The sequence below is a fragment of the Natator depressus genome, chromosome 5 (assembly GCF_965152275.1).
Source record: "Natator depressus isolate rNatDep1 chromosome 5, rNatDep2.hap1, whole genome shotgun sequence".
Classification (NCBI taxonomy): domain Eukaryota; kingdom Metazoa; phylum Chordata; order Testudines; family Cheloniidae; genus Natator; species Natator depressus.
This window is the reverse complement of record NC_134238.1, coordinates 24,779,823-24,802,651: the sequence shown is the minus strand read 5'-3', so window position 1 is coordinate 24,802,651 and position 22,829 is coordinate 24,779,823. Positions and strand designations below refer to the sequence as shown.

Sequence of the window (22,829 nt, the reverse complement as noted above, 5' to 3'; positions counted from 1 at the left end):
ATTTCCAGCACAAATACAGGTTTTCTCACCCCCCCCCCTTTTTCCCAAAAAAACACACACACACACACGTTTTTGGAGGGGGGTGAGGGGGTGAGAGAACCTGGATTTGTGCAGGAAATGGCCCACCTTGATTATCATACACATTGTGAAGAGAGTGGTCACTTTGGATGGGCTATTACCAGCAGGAGAGTGAGTTTGTGTGGGGGGAGGGTGGGGAGGGTGGGCGGAGGGTGAGAAAACCTGGATTTGTGCTGGAAATGGCCCAACTTGATGATCACTTTAGATAAGCTATTACCAGCAGGAGAGTGGGGTGGGAGGAGGTATTGTTTCATGGTCTCTGTGTATATAATGTCTTCTGCAGTTTCCACAGTATGCATCCGAAGAAGTGAGCTGTAGCTCCCGAAAGCTCATGCTCAAATAAATTGGTTAGTCTCTAAGGTGCCACAAGTACTCCTTTTCTTCAGAGCACAGTGTGAATCCAACTGTGAGTGGCACAGACCATGGAGCTGTCATTCCATTGAGTCAGCTCCCGCTCTACCTTTCACTGCCCTGCTTGTGTATTACAAATAGAGGGAGCAGTGAAGCCATGTTAGGCCATGATGTGGTTACAGCTGAACTGAGTGCGGCTTCATTACAGGCTTTGACTGTGGTATTCTGTTGTTCATGTGTCCATCTCCCCCATCCCACGGAGCTATGGAAAGGACAACTAGCTGCTGCTGCTAGCCACCAAGCGGTTCACTGGCTGATAAGCTGGCTCGTCTTTTTGCTCGACCTACACTCAAACTAAGAGTCCCCCTCTGAGGGCTGGTCCATATAAAAGGTTTTTGAGTCTACTACTTGTGGCTCCATATGGCTATTGAAATGAATCCTTTTGCTCAAGCCATAGCCGCACATGCATGTTAACACTGAGGGTCCCTGAGTCAAGCTCTGCAGTTGGCCCAAGTGGGGTTGTATATGCTTTCATTTAGATGCGGTCTGTTTTACAGAGAATTTAAAAAAAAAACTCTCTACCTTCAGACAGTCTGGTCAGTGTGTCTTGTTTTGTAGAGGCCAAGGTGATGGGCTGCCCTGGAAGGCTTTGAGTCAGAGATGTTCAGATTGCTTCTCAAGGCTACTTTTCTTCTGCGTATGGGCCTCTGATAGGGTATTTGTTTTTCCTCTGGTATTTTACCTGATGCTTTACTTACATCCAGCACCTGATCCTGTGGTGAGAGGAGCTCTATCAATGAGAGATGAAGGTGGTCAGAACCTCACAGAATTGGGCCCTTTTCATTAATTAAGCTTTACTCTCTTTGTGGACTTAGGCACTTCTCTCTAGCTGTGTTCGCAAAGCACTGTGTACATTTACAGCACTACCCTATGTAACAACAATGGAAGCTGGTTCTTTTGCTTTCTGTTCCTCTCTGTACAGTGATTAGAACTTTCCGCCCCATCCCATCTCAGATTTCAGCATTCCAGGAAGAGATGCACGGTTCTGCCTGCACTTGGCCCTCCTCACAAGGGCTTTGCCTGGGTTGTGTCTCCTTGCTGGCTCCTGGGTTGTTATTCTGAAGGAATTTCTTGACTCTCCCTTTTCTCAGAAATGCTTTAAACTCCTCACATGCCTCATCTGAAACTTGTCAAGAAACTGGAATTTCTGATCACCGGCCAGCACAGGCACTTCAGGTTTATGTTTCATGGGAAAATCAGGTAAATGAGGCCTTGCTGATTCTCACTTGACAGATCCATTGAATTGAACAAAAATAACATTTCGGAACAGTCAATTAACATTTTTTGTAGCTGTGCACTTGTATGTCAACACAGTTAATAGCAGTTAATCTGGGTTTTTACACAAGTATTAGCCCCAAACCCCTGCTGTCCACACAGGAAAAACCTCTGACCCATTTGGAGGTGCTTTTAAGCTTGGGCTAGCTTACTTGGCTGGGTGTACAGGTTTGAGGTGGGCTCTGGTTTAACTCAGGTAGAATCCATCTACTTTGCAGTGAAGATGTAGGCAAAATCACTTACGTGCTGAGAATTCTCCAATGCCCATCCCACAATTCCCCACAAATTCTTCAGCAATTGACTGTGAAAGAATCTTACAGCATCTCAGCACAAAGAACCATGGGCTATGTCCCCAGACACATGGGTGAATGCAGAAACAGTGAGGACACAGTAACTTGGGTAGGGGTTTGCAGTGGGGACACTTACACCTGGGCTAGGCTAACCCAGATGTTCAGACCCTGGTGCCAATCACTTATTTATTTAGGTGCACAGTAAATGCCTCTGAACAGTGGTAAGGGTGAGAGCACCCATTACAATAAGAACAACCCATCTCTTCACCCCATAACACCTTTTAAAAGCAACATCTTTTCTCTTTACTTACACAAGTTTCTGGACTTTGCCTAGGTGATCAGCAGATAGACCTGCTTTGCAAAGTGATCAATTTTGGCTGTTTTGGGTTAAAATTCACTTTAGCAGGAGGGGTAATGATGCCCAGTTCAACTGGAAGTCAGGGGGGGCGGGGAACAAGAGGTGTTCCTGCCTGGTGGTGTGAACTCTGTTTAAAGAGTCCTAAATACCATTTGAAACCCGCTGCTTCAGTGTTTAAGCACAGAGCCGATCAGACTCAATTTAGAGTCCTTGCTTCTGCTCAGTAATTACTAGACCTAAAACCATTGATAAGCAGATCTAGGGGGCTGAACCTTAGACCTCATTTGGGGAGTGTTGTGGTGAAAGACAGTGCAGAGGGCGCAGCAGCAGAAACAACAGAGGCAGTTGTGAGCAGCAGCAAAGGCGGCCGCGAGTGGCAAGAGGTGACAGAGACTGATGAGTGGAAGCAGCAGGGATGAGGGTGAACCCCCTTGAAAGCACCCTTGAATTCTGGGACTTTGCTGACTTTGGACACCAACTTTGAATGGGGTGCAAGGAAAGGAAAGGGGAGTGGCGTGTTAAAGGTACATTCGCCTGTTGGACTTTCACACCACAAGGTGGGAAACTGAAGGAAAAGCCTACTGCCTAAGATACTGTAGGGTCCGGGTGTTTACTTCTGGCTTGCATACTTTTGAATTATTGTTGCAGTGTTTTCCCAAATTAATGCAGCGTTCCATCTCCCTTTTAATTAATGTTTTCTTTTGTTATAGACAGACTCAGTGCTTGTGAATGGGGCAGTATTGCCTTTTGGAGGAATCCAACGGTGATGATGAGTTTTCCCAGTTTTTGGGATGGGGGCTCAAGCCGGTTCTGTTTTGCAATGTTACGAGGAACCTCTTGATACCCTAGATATTGAACCTGGTCCTTGTTGCTTGCAACACACCCAGGTAGAAGGCTTACATTCTTGGGGGCTCATTCAGGATCCTGAGTCAATACCCCTCAAAGCACATTTTGAGTTAACCATTACTTCTGGGAAACAATTTTGTTATATTTTGGGGTAATTACAGTTTGTGTAATGGCAGTGTACACGTTAGAGGATTGGTGCAAGGGGATGAATATTGACCCTGAGGACTGCATTCTAATAACAGGGATATCTGAGGCACTGGATGAATCCATTTTACCAAGTGCCTGCGCAAGTGCACAGTGTGTGGGCAGGAGTTCACCAGGGCGGAGGGAGCCTTTGCAGCACTGTGTGGGTTGCCAGAGGCAGCAGAACCCACACAAGTTCCAAGCGAGACAACAGTAGTGGACGGCATGTGAAAGTTGATAGCCTCTGGAAGCCGCCCCACCACCCCCTGCCTCAGAAGTAGAGGTTTTTAAAGAAGATGTTGGCCTTCTTAGGAGCAGAGGGAAAGATCATGGCTGATGTACCAGGTTTATTGGGCCTTGACCCAGCAGCTCCAAGCCTGGGGGATGCAGCCTTCCCCAATGTGAGGGCAAAGGCTCTGGGACAAGCACTGGAAAAAGTTATGCAACACCATCCTGAGTGAAGTCCCTATCGGAAATTAAGGTTATTCTCTGAGGATGTGTTTCCAATAGCTGGGGAAGAAGGCTTTGTACCCTGGCTGGAACACACCCCTGAAATGCTGCAAGAATGGGCAGTACCAGATGATAGACACTGCTGTACTAGAGAGTTCTTTTATCTAACACACAACTCTGAACAATGCCAGTGGGCTAAAACAGTGATTTTCTGTGTGGACATGAGACACAATACGGGTAATTATGTGCCCTCCTCAGACTCTATAAAGTCTTTACGCTATTCTTCTTTTTTATAGATCCTTAGATTCTAAGGCCAGAAGGGACCATTGTGATCATCTAGTCTGACCTCCTGCATGACACAGGCCATAGAACCAACTCAAAATAATTCCTAGCAGAGATCTTCTAGAAAAACATCCAATCTTCATTTTAAAACAGTCAGTTATGGATAATCCACCACGACCCTTGGTAAATTGTTCAAGTGATTAATTACTCTCACCATTCAAAATGTACAGCTTATTTCCAGTCTGAATTTGTTTAGCTTCAACTTCCACCCATTAAATTGTTATACCTTTCTCTGCTAACACATGCCAGTTGTAAAGCACCATATACACTTCCAGTGCTGTTCAGACTTTTCATCTATGTATTATGTTACATTTACCTGCCCATGTGTCTTCTGCTAGATTATTATTACTATTAGTTGTCACTGATTTTATCTTATTACAAGTTTCTTTTTGGTCCCATTATTGTGGTATCAGGGCTCTTTACTGGGCTAAACTGAGACATTCAAAATCTGACAGGGATCAAACAAATACCATGCACCCTGACTGAGGGCAGCTTTACAGGTATCTAGGAGAGCAGGATTAATCATTTGGGAAGGCTTGAACAAAGAGCTCTTTCTAAAATTAGACAAATTCTTGCTGAGTCCTATTTCTACAGGGAATTAATTCCATAGGTGGCGAACCTGTTACCAAGAGAACTGTGCCAGCACCAGTACTGTAATTGGCTGGCAGACTTGTACATGAGTGATCATCTCTCCATCCATTGGCTACATATTACCACAAAGCTACAGCCCTGACATTTCTAAGTATGTGCAATGACATTACTCCTATTTCCTGTAGCTTTCAGGGGCTATAAATCTTACTGCTGCACAAGCATGAATGTTTCATGGATTACCACTACTAATAGATAATAATAATAATAATGCCTGAAATTGTGAAGCTAGGGGGATTTTTCTTCTATGATTTTATATCAAGACTTTTAAGAGCATATTAGTACTACTTTGTTGGAGATCAAGCAACATACACTATTAGCAGAGTTTGACTTGCAAGCCTCTCATACAAACTCTTTTTAGATTGTAATTTTATAAGCTACTTGAAAACATGTAACAGTTTCATAGCTACAAATTCCTCAGTTAAACATTGTAGTTTACAAAAATTCTTTCTATCTTAGTTTTTTATAATAGCATCCACCACCATATTAGTATCTGAGCACATAATAGGCTCCTGAGGGAAACACTGAAGGAGAATTTTTCTCCTGTCGTAAAATATTAAACATGCTCATGTAGACCTCTGTAGAAAGCAATAGAGCTTGCCCATGAAGGAAGGCATTGGGATCTGGATGAATTTGTGCTCATTATTAGGGTGACCAGACAGCAAATGTGAAAAATCGGGGAAAGGGATGGGGGGTAATAGGAGCCTATATAAGAAAAAGACCCAAAAATTGGGACATCTGGTCACCCTACTCATTACAGTGAACTTTGGACAGTCCTGTTTACAGCCAGGCATAGGGAGGGCAGGCCGTAGGCAAGCTTCCCAACAGACATGTCAGTGCATCACAGCACATCCCTGTCTGAATCTTGAGCCTCTTCTGAACACCGACTCCCAGCTGTGCAGTGACTTTGTTACATGAGCAAATTTCAATCAGGGAATAGAATGAGATTTTCAGACTTGTTTCATTTGTGAGCTTTGGAAAGATTTAAATCCATCTATGAACACACTATGCCTCTCGAGCTCTATACAATAATTAAAACAAAGATTTTGTGTGGGACTATATTCTCCTTTGGTCATGCAGCCATTGTCTGTTAACCCATTGTTTAGACTACTAGGCTAAGACTGGGACTCTAGTTTTTTCTGTCCCACTAACACAGTTTGTAATGTCTCCCTAGCTCTGGCCCAGAATCTGCAGTCATGGATTGCTCTTTGAAGTTTCAGGGTAGAAGTTAAGGAGAGTGTTTGTTGCTGCCTAAAGTAGTGAGACTTGCTCGTTGTGAGTAAAAATGACATGACATATGTGCGTGCAGAGTTGTAGCCGTGTTTGTCCCAGGATATTAGAGAGACAAGGTGGGTCAGGTGAATTCTTTTATTGGACCAACTTCTGTTGGTGAGAGAGACAAGTTTCCAAGCCTACACAGAGCTCTCTCTCCCCAACAAAGTTGGTCCAGTAAAGTACATTATCTCACCCACCTTGTCTCAAGCATAAAATATATGGCATGTAATGACTGAGAGCCAGATCCTGCTGGCTGCGGAATGTAGAACTCCCATTGACTCAATGGGAGTTACACAGAGAGGACCAGCAGGGCAGCTTGCTCTTGTTCTCTGCCTGCTCTCCCTTGTGTGCAATGGTTAATATATATTTAGAGGTTGTTAGCAAATGAGGAGGAAAATCTCCAACATTTTGGTGAAATCTTTCCCTTTTTTGATGAAAAGTTGGAATTTTCCAGCTGGCTCTGTTATGGACAGAGTCTACAATGGCAAGGCAGACAAGGCAGGTATGATGAGATACTTTATGTCACAGCCAGATCTTGCACAAAATACCATGTAAGCACTCTAGTAACTATCCAAATTTAGGTTTCAGAGTAGCAACCGTGTTCGTCTGTATTCGCAAAAAGAAAAGGAGTACTTGTGGCACCTTAGAGACTAACAAATTTATTTGAGCATAAGCTTTCGTGAGCTACAGCTCAAATGCATCTGATGAAGTAAGCTGTAGCTCACGAAAGCTTATGCTCAAATAAATTTGTTAGTCTCTAAGGTGCCACAAGTCCTCCTTTTCTTTTATCCAAATTCATAAATCATTAACCGGGATTTTGCTTTGAAACCTGGAATGTGCAAACTATGTGCTGAAGGTAGATTGAACAGCAGAGGTCTGGATGTGAATGTGTGCAGAATGTGTGCATTGCGGGGGCACGAGCTGTTTAAAGGTCTGTTCCCTCTGTCCTAACACACTTGCAACTCCTATTGAAGCGAATGGGAATTTTGCATACAAAAGAATTGCTTTTCCGAGGCAGGGGCTCTGCATTTTATGGGCCATGTTCTCTGCCCATATACATAGTCACCAGCAGAAAATCTGGACTTAAATCTTAGTCTCTGTCTCTATTTATTTTTTAACTCATGCTTTTGCTTTGATACTCCATTCACATGCAACACATGCTTGAAGCCATTTGGGGGCATTCCTAGTGCTGTGGCAGCTAAATCAATTTTCCTTTAGAGGTTTTTCTCCTCTGTCATATTCCCAGAAGATAAATCAAAAAATAAATCCAGAGCTCTCATGGAGGCTAAAGATTAAAAAAGGTTTTACATTGACTTAGAATCAATACTTTTCTAACTAGTGAATGATTAAATGTGCATTGCTTCCTGGCTACACAACAACTTAAAATCAATTGCCAGGTGAAAAAAACAGGCATATTTTTAAGTTTTACTCATTGTGTAGCTTGGTACCAGGATGTACATGTTGATGAAGGACAAACTATCTGTCAGGATGCAAACGTCATCACACTAGTGTTTGTCCAAGCAGCCTAAATCATTTTCTGCTCTGGTAATTCGTTCTTAAAGTCTGATCCTCCACTCTTTACATATCCCACATTTGCATTGACTTTAAATGGCTTGCATTGCCTTCAGTGGACATTTTGAGGGGGTTCAGGAAGCTATTGCAGGAGTCTATCAGCCCCTGAATATAACATTGCTGGTTCACTGGGTTGATTTATTTTCCAAACACTAGGTCTCTACTGTAACTTATGGTAAATAAAATAATTGTTTCTAAACGGAACAGAGCATGATTTTGTTTCATTCAAATTTTCTTTTCAGTTTTCTTTTTTCAGTGGATTAATGAAATCCCAGGATTTCCTTATACAGATTCTTCTTGAATAATTCTTGGAAATAGTGTAATAATCAACTGCAGAGAATACATCTGCACCTTGATTTTTGTGGAACCAAAATGACTAATTATTTATTACTTTCTCTCATCTTATTTGGACACAGGAATTACACCAGTGAGTTTTTTTTAATCATATCAAGTCTTGAAGAGATGTAATTTTTTACAAATGCATGTTTAGATAGAGCACTATCTTGTAATCTTTACATAACCCTTTTATTAAATAGGGAATTTGGATGGGCAAAGAAAATGGAGTCAAACCCTCTATTGTTAATCCATATGCTGCAGGAAGATCTGCATACAGCCAGCATGGGCAGAAAGGAGAAGGGTGAGGCAATTTAGAAGACAGAAAGAAGAAAAAAAACAAACAAATCTGCTAATCACACAACACAGGCACAGCACAACTACTCCTAGCTGGTGGCTCAGTCAGTAAGGGAAGGTTTGCCCTGTCACAGCCACCAACGTCTCCTTGGAAACACAGGAGGGTAAACTCCAAGCTCCTGAAAAAGTGGGGGCTGGGATATGTAAACAAGTAAAATGAGATAGATGGACAAGGAATCCCTCCAGTCAGTTTGGGAGCTTCCTAGAGCCCTGCTTCAGTTACCATGAGCCATCCAATCAAAGCAACAGGGGTGTGACCTGGAGGAGAGAAGGAGGAGGTGGTGGGGACAGAGACAGGACCAGTTTTCCAAGCTGAACAAGAGAGCGTCCATAGTTTCAGGTAGAAGTAACAGGTTACAGATTAACATTAAAGGTAAAGAATTTAATTTAGGAATTTAAAGGTAGGGGACTGGGGAATTCAAACATTGCAGTTACATATGAGTCTATGGTTTCAGAAAGTCATGCTTTTAAAATGGCAAGTAAGAAACTTGGCAAACAATTGTAAGGTTTGGACGTTCAGATTATTAGTAGGGGTGCTATTGGGGAAAAAAACAAACAAAAAAGAGATTGGCACGAGTTTCAGCTGTTACGTTTCCATGGAGTGGGACTCTTTGGGACAGGGACAGTGTGTAATTATGTGTTTTGACAGAAACTAGCACCTTGTGGGCACTATTATAATCCAGAGAATGATGTGTTCTTTCACCTTTCATACCATGCACTTTAGAGTTTTTCAGAGAAATAAGGCAGGGGTTTTTAACGGGTTCTGTTGGGCTCAATATAGGGGTAACTGGGTGAAAAGTAATGGTATGTGATATACAGGATTTCAGAATAAATGATCTAATTGTTCCTTCTGGTCTTAAACTCAATGACTCTAAGGGGGTTAGGCATCCAAATTTTCATTATATTTCAATGGGATTTAGGTGTCTAACTCCTTAAAGTTTCTTTGAAAAATCCAGCCTGAAATTTCATTTTTATTTTTACAATAAAAATAAATCTTATTTTATTTTTACTCTGGCCAATTTATGTGAAGCACCATAGCCAGTAAAAAGTTAACTCAGGCAACTGTAATTGCTAAAAACTTCAGCAATTATTCAATACAAAACTCTGTTTAATGTTAAGGAATTAAACAAATCAATGACCATGTTGTCCTTCTCTTATGGGAGACAGCTGATGATGTTGCACAGTTGGGGTAGGAAGCAAAGACATATGAGATTAGTAGATTGCCTTTTCCTTGCTTTATCAATGGCTATTAATGCATGTTTATAAGGCACCTGTAGAGCTGTTGTTTGGCATGTCTAAAGAGTTTATAGTCACTAAATCTTTTAGTAATCATGCATATTTTTAACCTTCGGAACTCTGGGATAATAAAGTTATGTGTTACCCATAAATCCTTGCCCACTCTGTTACCCCTTTTTGTTCTATGTGCTACATCAGGAAGGCAGTGTTGCAGCAGTCATGTGATTTTTGAAATATCTACAAGGCTGTGAATTCATCACATGCGCAGAAAGAGGTCATACTACTGAGTGGGCCTGGAAGATCTACCATAGAGAACAACTCTGACCCATAATGTGTCAGATTTAGAAGGGCTTTCCTATCCTTCTCTATGCTACTATGGAATAAAACAAGTGAAACAAAATGTCTAGTGTAAGGTCCTGATCCTGCAGATTCACTAACATGGACTCTGCATCTGCATAGACCTCAGTGGGAATCGCATGGACATAGGGTCCACATCAGTGTCTCCAACTGCAGGTTCATGGCCTAAGTTGTCATATTTATTATTCATTTGATCAGTTTTTACTGTGCTGTTACTTTAATCCAGTTTCTGCTGTGAATGTAAAAGGGCCAGATTTATCCCTGGTGTAATTCTACTGATGGTTGTGTCTAAAGGCACTGATTGCAAAGGGTGTTCCAGCAGACTGGATTGGCTTGTCTGTGGAAACCTGGTTTAGCACTCCCCCAAGTGCCACAGAGGTCTGGGGAGCAGAGTAATTAATGCTGCCCTACCCTTACCCCGTCAGAGAGGAGAAAAGTGATACAGAATAGGGGAAGGGAATGTGAAGGGCAGAAGCAGCAACTCCATTGCATGCATTCTATTTGGAAATTCCCTGAGCGAAATCAGCTCCTGCTCCACGCTCACTCCAGCGTATACATGGAGAACGTGGCATAGGCACAATATGAGTCGCCTCATGAAGAAGCCATGCTGACACTGGGGATGAGGCCAGGCAGTCTGCAGAGGGGTGCCTCTGGGAGAGACTGGAATTTCCTTTCCCCACGGAGGGTCCAATTTTGGAAGCACCATAATTTATTGCAAAATGGTATGATGTGGTCCTAAACCTTTCAGGTATCTCTCACCCCTCATCAGACTGTTGCTATGCCCCTTGATGGGTCACAAGACCCATATATAATATAACCCTTATTATTTTTGGAGATTTGCACCCATCCCCCATTCAAACATAAGTTATTTTAAGTATCGGCTAGTGGATACTTTAACAACAAGCAGCTATTGGCTTTGCTGCGATCATGTCTTTCAGAAGATGATGTTTTTTTTGTTTTACTTTGACTTGGCTCTACAACCTTTGTCCATTCAAAGATCTGGTGCTAGATCCTGCTCCCACTGAGGTCAGGCAGAATGTTGCCATTAAGGTGAACAAATACAGGATTGGTTGCTTTATTTGCTACATATTGGGAGTCTGTGAAAAGGGAACTTTAGGAGGCAGCAGTGCATTGAAAGCAATATTTTGAGAGGAGGGGAAGGATAAGGAGTTATTTAATTCCTCTCATGCTAATGTCTTAGTAGTGATTCAGAACCGGGCTTCTTGAAGGAATGTCCACGGGTTCCCAAAGACAGAGCAACAATCCTCAATAGGGCAACAAAAGTGCACTTCCTACAGGACTTTAGGGCTTTGTCTACACCATATACCAGCATGATGAAGCTGCACTGGTCCTAGCAATGGCATAAGCAGTAGTGTAGACAGGGTTCAGGCATTTTTACCATCAACTTCTCAACTGGATACATGCTGCAGGATGTATTCCGTTGTTTTGATATATGTTTACTGAATGTCCAGTAAAGATTTTGAAAGGACTATAGTCCTAGCGTCCTATATTACATGTAAGTCATATCCAAGATGTAAGTGTTTTCTCAGTGTAATGTGTTAGTTATGCAGAAGAATATCTTTGTGAATAGAATTCAAACAATTGATTTCTTCAGCCTTATCAATGTGTTGATAATTGTGGTGCTGTGAAATTATGTAAGTGTGTGCAGGCCTTACAAGTTATAGTAATATTTAGCACTTGCATTTTTAACTATAAATGTTAAGAGCTGGGAGGTGGAATTACCTCTGTATACAGCATTAGGGTGAACATGACTGGAATACTGTGTCCAGTGCTGTCCACAATTCAAAAAGATTGTTGAAAACTTGGAAAGGGTTCCAAAAAGAGCTACAGATTGTTTTGAGGTCTGGAAAACATGCCTTATAGTGAAAGACAATAATTTCAATCTATTTAGTTACCCTACCTAAGAGAAGGTTAACAAGTAACTTAATCATGATCTAAAATCTCTAAAAGAGATTTCTGATAGTAGACAGCTCTTTAAGCTAGCAGAAAAAGCATAATGAGATCCAATGATTAGAAGATGAAGCTAAGCAAATTCAGACTGGAAATAAGGGTGTGTACATTTTTAACTGTGAAGGTAATTAACCATTGGAACAACTTACCTGGGGACATGGTAGATTCTCCATCACTTGAAGCCTTTAAAACAAGACATGCTATAGCTAAAACAGAAGTTCTGGACATGATGCAGAAATTATTGAGCGAGATGTAATGCAGAATGTCAGATTAGGTGCTTATAATGGCCCCTTCTGGCCTTGAAATCTATGAATTGTGTGACGTTTGTAATGAATGTTGTAATATGTGTTGTTGTTATGATATGTTGGAAATGGATCCCTTGAACAGGAAATGGTTTGTAGCGCTAGTAGGGTCCACCTGGTGTGGCTGCCTGGTAGAGTTAGTAGAAATAACTTTTCATTTCTACACAGGGTCCTAGAACCTCAGACCTTTTATAATTCTATACAATTGCTAAATATTATTGCTAAATATTTGCTCACATGTGGAAGTATTAAGCTTATCTGAATGGCCTACATTTGTGTAGGTTTTTGCAGCATACCACACAGCTACATTATGTTGTCATTTGTCTCAGAGAGAGAGCTAGCATTTGCACATGGTTAGTATAGATCAGACTCTTGCTAGCTGTTTATTTCCTCCCAAGGGCAGCTTGCATTTCCAGTTTTGTGCAATGATATTTTTGACTGATAATATCGAATGGCCACAAAAGTCGTTCATTAACAAGCAGAAAGCTCTTACAAGTGAAGTATTTGTGCAGTCTGAGGAAGTAAGATAGGTTTCGGTATTCAAGAACATGTTTTAAAGACCGTACTTGGTAATCAGTGCCAATCAGATAAAGCCTTTTTCAGCTCTGTGAATCTTTGCTAAAGGGGAAAATTCTTGTTCTAGATGCCTGGTACAGCGAGGCATGACCGGGACATGGCAATCCAGGCCAAAAGAAACTTGGCCAAAACCACAGACCCAATTGAGAGGCTTCGGCTGCAGTGTCTAGCAAGGGGGTCTGCAGGCATCAAAGGACTTGGCAGGTAAATCCAAGAAGCCAAATACATTATTAAAGCAAAGAACTTGAGTAGTAAGATGCTATATCAATACGGCTAAAATGGGCTTAAGCTGCAAAATATCAGCTATTGATTGAAGTCAGTGGCAAAACTCCAACGGACTTTCATGGAGCCAGGATTTCAAATGCTCCAGAGTTCAGGGGTGTTTGGATTTGTGAAGTGCAACTGCAACTCCAGTACTATTTTTTTCTTCAAAGATTTTTCAATAAAAATATAAAACTAACCAACTAAACAAAAGAGAGCAATGGAAAGAACAAGGAATTGAAATTAATGCAAGCATCTGCATCGCCAACATCAAAACAAAGGGATGTAAAGGTACAAGGGCCAGATCCAAATCCTTATTCTTCAGTGAAATGACACTGATTTGTACCTGCTGATGGTCTGGACAACAAGCTTCCTGCTTTGCACATTTAACTTCTGTTTTCCTATTTAAAATTTTGATATGGGACAGGGCTTGGCTGTGAGGTAGGACCATTAGACCAAAGTGCATGGCCATAGGATCAGTGTGCACTAGTTACATATGTATACTAGTTAATGAGCTCACAATGGAAGTGGACTAGAAAGACAAAGGAAGTATTATTATCCCCATTTTACAGATGGGGAAGTGAGGCACAGAGAAACTAAAATGACTTGTATGCATGGCCAGACTTCCTTTGTGACCCTGGGCAAGTCATTAAATCTGAAAATGTTGCTTTAGTAATTACATCATGTATGAGTCATGTTCTGTCACAACTGCATCTATGTGTCACCAATTTTAATGTAGTTTTCTGTTTAGTCACTGATTATAATTTTTTCTCCATCTCAGCTGAGTTTGACAATTCTTTCAACCATTCCCAACAGCTATGATTTACCAGATGGCTCAGTTTCAATACAATAATAATAATAATTATATTGGGGTTGGATTTTTAAAAATACTTGTATACTTCCTTTACTGCAGTCCTATTTAAAAGTAAAACATCTTCCAGCTACCATCTTAGTAGTCTGTGTTTTGTGAAGGTCACATTTCATGTTCAGAGAGAGGGAATGGAAAATAGGTCTTGCCAAACTGACTAGGTGGGGTAAGCAATGCTGATTGACAGGCATTGCTCATTACCACCTCAATACCGCCTTTTCTCTGAAGAGACTTTACGAAGAGGAAATGTTATCCCAATAAGGTGGTGGTGTCCCTTTCTAGTCCTAATAAACTGTCATTCTTCTATGTAAATTCTGCCTCTTGTACTACTCTCATTCTTTATTTTATTTATTTTAAACACACGTTTTTCCACAGAGTATTTCAGATTATGGATGATGACAAAAGCAGAACCCTTGATTTCAAAGAATTCTTGAAAGGGTTAAATGATTATGCCGTGATGATGGACAAGGAAGAAGCTCAAGAGCTTTTCAGGATCTTTGATAAAGATGGCAACGGAACAATAGACTTTGATGAATTTCTTGTAACGTTAAGAGTAAGTTTCCAAACAACGTGCTTTTTTGTTATCTAAATGAGAAAAATCCTGTTCCGTGACTAGCTGAACAGTCAAGTAATAGGTCAATGCAGTTCTATTTTATCAGTAATACTGGTATCTACATAAATATCAAAGGGACAACATCAGTTTGAAGAATTTCATTTCCATCTAAAAATGAGAAAGGAAAGGTGGTATTTTGGGTCAGTCTGTGGACTGGGAGCCAGGGTTCTGGGGTTCAGTTCTAGGGCTTTACTACAGACTTCCTTGGGAAAATCACCTACTCTCTCTAGGTCTCACTTCCATATCTAAAATGGGGATGATAATACTTCCTTTGTCTTGCTTGTCTGCTTATGCTGTAAACTCATTAAGGCAGCATGGTCTTCTCTTTGCATGTGTTCATGCAGTGCCTAGCACAATGTGTGTGTGTGTGGGGGGGAGGGTTAATCTTGGTTTGGGCCTGTAAATACTACTAAAATACAAATGTACAAAAAGAGATATCTTATACCTATTGTTGTTACAAGTGAAATCTAATATGGAGAGAACAGAAAGATATTCTAAAAAACATTTTTACCTGTTTTTTCAGTTTGTTTCTCTACCTTTGATAGAAGTCTGAGTACAATCAGTTGCACTGTTTAGTCAATGGTGAATTGCATTTCCTATCTCAAGCTCTTGTCCAACAGGATGACTGTCACACTCTTCTCTGGGTAGCATTTATGTGCACACCATGTCCCAGGCTCTCTGAAAGTGGGTTTACTAGTAACAGCAGCAGCAAAGCTTGAGGCTGAAACTGGAGAGACAGCAGACAGACATAGGATTAATCTGTTAATATCTGCTTTCAGCCTCCGATGTCTAATGCCAGAAAAGACATCATCATGCAAGCGTTTCGGAAGTTTGACAAAACCGGTGATGGTATTGTAACCATTGAAGACTTACGGGGGGTGTATAATGCAAAGCATCATCCCAAATATCAGAATGGAGAATGGACAGAAGATCAAGTTTTTAGAGCCTTTCTAGATAACTTTGATTCACCGTATGAGAAAGATGGGAAGGTAAGTGGAATAGCCCAAGGCAACTGAAGGGCGCTCCATTGGAAAACAAGCCCAATATCCAACAATTAAAAGCATGTACAGCGCATCTGTGCCGTGCTTATTGATACATCCTTTGCATTAATAGTAAAATGGATGTACAGCCATGAGGATAATGTTCTTTTGTTTCTTTCCCTCCATTAATACCCAACTGCTTTTTTAATGCAGAGACCTATCTTTTTGAATAATTTGGGCAATCGAAGTATAGTGGGCTAAGTCCTGTGTCCTGCACTCATTGGGTCAGGGCTCTGTTACCTGGAGTGAAGGATTGGACTGGAGACGCTCTGCAGCTGCTTTTGTACCTCTGCTCTACCCACGGCACAACCGTGCCAATGGTTGGTGGTATCACGTAGCAGCAGATCCACTGATTTCACCTCTCCAGCCTGCCTGTGTCACACCCCCAAGCCCGCTACATATAGAACAAAATTTGACCATATGCAAAATCATAGGATTTGGGGTATTTTTGTAGTTACTTGTGATTGATTTGCAAATAATGGGATATGGCATCAGACTATGCATTCCACCTCAGGGCAACAGCACACTACATAATTAAGAAAAGTGCAATTATTGCTAATACACAGGCCTTGATTTTCAAACCCCTTGTGAGGCGAAGATTCTCCACCCGCTAAAAAACTACAATGCATGGTCTAGTTTAAGCACAGAGTCCCTGATTCAGGAAAGCATCCCTATTCAGGACAACATTTATGCATGTGCTTAGCTTTAAGCATGTGCTTAAATAACTTTGAGGTGAATTGGCATTGAAGTCAGTTATGAATAAGGAGATGGACTTCACAGAAGATTAGGGTTGGAAGAGACCCCAGGAGGTCATCTAGTCCAACCCCCTGCTCAAAGCAGGACCAACACCAACTGAATCATCCAAGCCAGGGATTTGTCAAGCCGGGACTTAAAAACCTCTAGGGATGGAGATTCCTCCCTAGGTAACCCATTCCAGTGCTTCACCACCCTCCTAGTGAAATAGTGTTTCCTAATATCCAACCTAGGCCTCCCCCACTGCAACTTGAGACCATTGCTCCTTGTTCTGTCATCTGCCACCACTGAGAACAGCCAAGCTCCATACCCTTCAGATAGTTGAAGGCTGCTATCAAATCCCCCTCACTTTTCTCTTCTGCAGATTAAACAAGCCCAGTTCCCTCAGCTTCTCCCCATAAGTCATGTGCCCCAGCTCCCTGATCATTTTTGTTGCCCTCCACTGGACTCTCTCTAATTTGTCCACATCCTTTCTGTAGTGGGGGGCCCAAAACTGGACGCAATACTCCAGATGTGGCCTCACCAGTGCTGAATAAAGGGGAATAATAACTTCCCTCGATCTGCTGGCAATGCTCTTAGTAATGCAGCCCAATATGCCGTTAGCCTTCTTGGCAACATGGGCACACTGCTGACTCATATCCAGCTTCTCATCCACTGTAATCCTCAAGTCCTTTTCTGCAGAATTGCTGCTTAGCCAGTCGGTTCCCAGCCTGTAGCGGTGCATGGGATGCTTCCATCCTTAGTGTAGGACTCCGCACTTGTCCTTGTTGAACCTCATCAGATTTCTTTTGGCCCAATCATCCAATTTGTCGAGGTCACTCTGGACCCCATTTCTACCCTCCAGCATATCTACCTCTCCCCCCATCTTAGTATCATCTGCGAACTTGCTGAGGGTGCAATCTATCCCATCATCCAGATCATTAATAAAGATGTTGAACAAAAACGGCCCCAGGACCGACTCTTGGAGCACTCAATTTGATACCGACTGCCAACAAGACATTGAGCCATTGATCACTACCAGCTGAGCCTGACAATCTATCCAGCTTTCTATCAACATGATAGTCCATCCATCCAATCCATACTTTTTTAACTTGCTGGCAAGAATACTGTGGGAGACTGTATCAAAAGCTTTGCTAAAGTTAAAATATATCACATCCACTGCTTTCCCCATATCCACAGAGCCAGTTATCTCATCATAGAAGGCAATCAGGTTGGTCAGGCATGACTTGCCCCTGGTGAATCCATGTTGACTGTTCCTGATCACCTTCCTCTACTCCAGGTGCTTCAAAATGGTTTTCTTGAGGACTTTCTCCATGATTTTTCCAGGGACTGAGGTGAGGCTGACCGGTCTGTAGTTCCCCGGGTTCTCCTTCTTCCCTTTTTAAAAGATGGACACTATATTTGCCTTTTTTCAATCGTCCGGGATCTCCCCAATTCGCCACGAGTTTTCAAAGATAATGGCCAATGGCTCTGCAATCACATCAGCCAATTCCCTCAGCACCCTCGAATGCATTAGATCTGGAGCCATGGACTTGTGTATGTCCAGCTTTTCTAAATAGTCCTTAACCTGTTCTTTCACCATTGAGGGCTGCTCACCTCCTCCCTATACTGTGTTGCCTAGGACAGCAGTGTGGGAGCTGACCTTGTCTGTGAAGACCGAGACAAAAAAAGCATTAAGTACTTCAGCTTTTTCCACATCATGTCAGTACGTTGCCTCCCCCATTCAGTAAGGGTCCCACACTTTCCCTGACCTTCTTCTTGTTGCTAACATACCTGTCGAAATCCTTCTTGTTACCCTTCACATCCCTTGCTAGCTGCCACTCCAGTTGTGTTTTGGCCTTCCTGATTACACCCCTGCATGCTTGGACAATATTTTTATACTCCTCCCTAGTCATCTGACCAAGTTTCCACTTCTTGTAAGCTTCCTTTTTGTGTTTAAGCTCACCGAAGATTTCACTGTTAAGCCCAGCTGATCGCCACATACTTTAGTGCTTTCCTGAATTGGGGCCAGAGTTCGGATTTTTGTTACCACCTGTGCCACTAATTGGCCTTAACAATGTTTTTTGCACTTTATAAACACTTTCAACACACAAATATATTTAGGAAGTAAATATAATTGTCCCTACTTTACAAAAGCCCAAGGTCATAGAAAAGTCAGTGTCAGAACTTGCATCTCTTGTTTCCAAGTCTTGTGCCTAATCCACTAGACCACAGGTCCTTCTGAACAACAAACTTGACCTCTCTGAGCTGGAGTCTGATCTAAGCCACACCACTGTTGTAAACTCATGGAGCTTCCAAAGCTTCCTGTTTGAAACAAGGACATGTCCCCTGACTTTAGCAGCGGCGACCTGGGCTTGTTTTTGTTAACAGGTGGTTTCAGATAAGCGAAATTCATATAATGGAGCTGGTAAGGATGGCTGGCTTAGTGAACCGAACTAATTTGTTTTAGCCAATGTGCCTTAAGACTGAGCTTCAGATAAAAATCATCTTAGCAAAAGCACCATAGTCTTGCTGAGTCAACCAAGCTTGGGAAGCTGGATGCCTGTTTATAATAAGTGGAATAGGCTTTAAGGTCCAGATCCCCCAGTTATTGAATCATTTTAGGTGTCTCCCAAACACAAGACTGGAACAATGACTGGGAGATATCTTTTTTGTAAATAGCTTTATTCAAAGTACTGTATAAATGGTCCAAAGATTAAAACTTCACAAAAACATTTATATAAATGAAGGATTGGAAAAATATTTCTCCACATATAAAAGGTCAGGCCAATTTAAAAAGTGGATGGGCAGACTAGTTGCTTTTGTAAATGGTTTCAACCCAGAAATGCATATCAAAATAAACAAAACTCAGCTGGGATTTAAAAACTGCTTTCTCTCTTTTAGTCAGGTCTACTCTGAAGAATGGCATCTTTAGCTTGATAAATGGATATAAAACTACAATCTCCCAATAGCAGCAGGAACCCATTCCAATTCATTCATTACAAAGTAATGAATTTGCTGTCCAAATTCAGATGAGTCAAAGAGAAAATTACATGGCAATACTTGTCTTTTTGAAGGACGAGAGCTTCACTGATTCTATCTTTCAGTTTTCAGGGAAGAGGAGAACTAATTTCAACTAGGTTCACTTAGGGAACAGGACCTCTACATTTTAGGACTTTCTACTACTGAAGGAGTTACACCTTCTTCATTTTCCCTCCTGTCTTAGGTTCCTTCCTAATTCAAGATAACTTGAAGCACAACAAGTATATGGCTTAAATCTTGCTCGTTTACAGATGTTTATTTACATATAGTATGTATGTGTTATGACATGAAGAATGAAGGTTTCCTTTTCTGTTTTAAAATTTTCTACTTTAGGTTACAACAGAAGAATTCATGAACTACTATGCAGGAGTCAGCGCTTCAATAGACACTGATGTCTATTTCATTATCATGATGAGAAATGCTTGGAAATTCTAACTGTACATTTAAGGAAACAAGAAACATTATTTCCAGCTTCTTAGCTCCACATGATTAAATATGTGCATAAGAATATGGTCACGCTTCCCACAATAGTACCTTGTAGTCACTGTGCTGATTTCAATATATCAGAAGAGACAATACTCACTATACCACATTGTTTTGGCAGGACCATGCTGAGCTGATGGACATCATAGGCTAAGAGGAGATTTGGTAGCACTGCCAATAATCACGCCCCTCCCTTTTCCTCCTGCTCCCCTTCTCTATGTTGTTTCTTCTCTCAGATGAGTAACCAGTTTCTCCTCAGACATGTGTGCTAGGCACCTTTCATTCCCAAACATGTTTCCAAATTCATGGCACAAGCTGCAGCTGTGTTTCAAAGAAGGTACCATAGCACCAGAGCAGAGGATTCTGGGATGTATATACTTAGTATAAATGTATAGGCATTTTTGTAGTATGTATACTGTCCTAAAGCTCCATAGATTTATCTTCCTTCTTTTTCCTTCTATTCCTTTATCAAAGTCACCAGAGGGCATAGATGCTTTACAATGTTCTCTTGTAACTGTGCAATTGGAATACCTACCAGTGCTCCACCCAGTGTCTATGCTGGACCTAATCTGAAAGACTATACATATTACGAAGATACTTCTCCTGGGAATTTTTTATGAACTAAAGAACTTTATAATCTTATTTTTTCTTGGCTTTGCTGTTGAAAAAGACTGGACATTAGTTAACTGGAAGAGATAATAGGACTCTCCTGTCATGTCAGTGTCTGTGAGAGCTGATGTCTGGTCAGCTACCTGTGAGAAGAAGGGTGGTGAGAGTAGGGGCCTGTCTGAAAGCCATACTTCCTCTAATTATCCTTGCTTTGGTTCCTTTTCTCATTTCTCTTGTGTCAGTTTGTCTTTGTCCCAGAGTAAATTGTTGTCATTGTGTAAATGGTTTACATGAAGCAGAATTTACTCCAATTAATTTGTGCCAGTGTCATATACTTGTGTTTTCAATCTCTCTATCCTTAGTAAAAGACTTGAGGTTTTGACAACAAATCGAGCCATGTTCAGAGCCAACAAAAAGTGCTATGGGCCACATTTTCACAAGCGCATAACACCCAGAAGTGCAGCTCGATTTTCAAGAGCTCGGCTCTTATTTACATACCAAACTAAGTGGCCTGATTTTCAAAAGTTCAGTGTGTGATTTTGAAAATCTGACCTTAAATGTCACAATGGCAGTTAGTAGCTACTGAGCACTTTAAAATCTGGCCCTGAGCTGTTTGGAAACATGGCTTTATGGGATACATACTTGCTAGTTTGTTTAAATATGACCTATCATCACAACAGTAGGTATCTGGAATTCCTCACCACAGCTGTGTAATCTCAATGTTTTCCTTGATCTGGTAAGACTCTGCACACTTGTGTAAATTAATAACTATGGAAGTTGGTGTAACTGGAAAGGGAAATTATTTTGATTAGATAATGTGTCATCAAGGAAATGAGGGCTCTTTACATAATGTGATACTGTTGTGGACCAACAAATAAATTCATGTACATGAAGCAGAAAGGTGCCTTACATGAAAAATACATGTGCCATTTCACATGCTGGCAGTTATATGTAGCCACTTTCTTATTAATTTATTTATTGGGTCTGTAACAGGTATATTCTATACCTTGCACATTTTAAATAAAGATGTAACATTAGTGGGCTGTGAGAGTCACAAAGTGAAAAATGATCCCACTCTGGCATATACTGTATCTAAAGACTCCCAAAATCCACAGTGATCTGTTGTGCTGACATTTAATCAAGTGAAGTGAAAAGTTTTTTCTTACTAACCTTAATTCTTGACCAGATTGTCTGTTTAATACTAACCATATAAAATTCTAACATTTATTCAAGGCTAAGTGCCATATACCTTTTCAAACGCAAATTTTTCTTTGTAAATGGATGAAAAGCTCTGACACTGCAAAACGTATTGTCCCTGATCCTACACTATTAAAGTCAGTGTGAACTTTGCCATTGACTTCAGTGAGCAAAGGATCAAGACCATTGTGATTAATGAAAGATCACTGCTTTGAGATTTAGATTTCCCTTCTCTTTCTACACCAACCCTGAGTAATAGAACTTTGTGCAGGGAAATGAGTGAGGTGAACAGGGACAGAATTGGTATATCCTATTCTACAGACAGCAGGACTCTGTGGCCACTATTGCAACAGGCTGAAAACCAGCTGATCTCCCTTTGGATTCTCTGTAAGTAAGTTCTGGGCCACTAGGGCACATGGTCCCTCCCCTGCCACACCCTTTTTTCTGGAAGTCATTGTACATGAATAAAGAACCCTGAAAACTTCCCTGGAACTGTTACTGATTCTAATCCCTCTGGCAATGTTCCCATTCACTGCAGTAGAACCAGGCCCTCAGTCCGCTTTTTAAAACAAAACTTGTAGCTGCAGAAAAGGTAGATTGTATGCAGGGGGGGAAAAAGAGCTGAGCTGAAATATTTTTTTACCCTCTAGCAAATATAGTAGAATTCAATGGGGATCTCTACAATAACAAATATAGTTTTATTACAGGTATGCAAAATCATACAAACAAGCACAGCACATTGGCGGCTAAATTGAAAAAGTTATATACTAAGGACTCGACGCAGCTATCATTGACCTATGGATAAAACTTGCATTGACTTTAACAGAAGTTCAGTGCACAGATCAAAGGCAGTGTGGACCTAAGGGCTTGAGTCTGGTCTCAGATGCCATTATAAATAATGCTGCATGCTTGGAGCCAGCAGCAGTGTCTAGCACTGTTGTACACTGTACTGTAAACAGGGATAGCTATAAAATTGCATTGCATGAAGTTGAATCCATTAGACAGCATCTGTTAAACTGTAGTTTCTTGTGCACGTTGGTCTATATGAAGTAAATACTGAAGAGATGCTGTAGAGAGGCTTGTGTGGCTGTACCATATATCTTCTAGAGCTTGATGCTGCAATA

The 22,829-nt window shown here is 41.2% G+C and overlaps 1 protein-coding gene across 2 annotated transcripts; it reads left to right on the top strand.

The window, feature by feature from the left end:
- The first annotated feature begins 8,673 nt into the window (after positions 1–8,673).
- Positions 8,674–22,200, top strand: CAPSL (calcyphosine like). 2 transcript variants are annotated; one of them, XM_074952476.1, is made up of 5 exons: positions 8,674–8,758; positions 12,928–13,064; positions 14,365–14,542; positions 15,382–15,591; positions 19,750–22,200. In XM_074952476.1, the coding sequence occupies exons 2-5, from the start codon at positions 12,928–12,930 to the stop codon at positions 19,849–19,851; spliced, it is 627 nt and encodes a 208-aa protein (XP_074808577.1). In that variant the 5' UTR covers positions 8,674–8,758; the 3' UTR covers positions 19,852–22,200. The 2 variants fall into 2 exon arrangements, with proteins under 2 accessions (XP_074808577.1, XP_074808576.1); XM_074952475.1 differs by having other exon boundaries at positions 8,683–8,791.
- Positions 22,201–22,829: the final 629 nt, after the last annotated feature.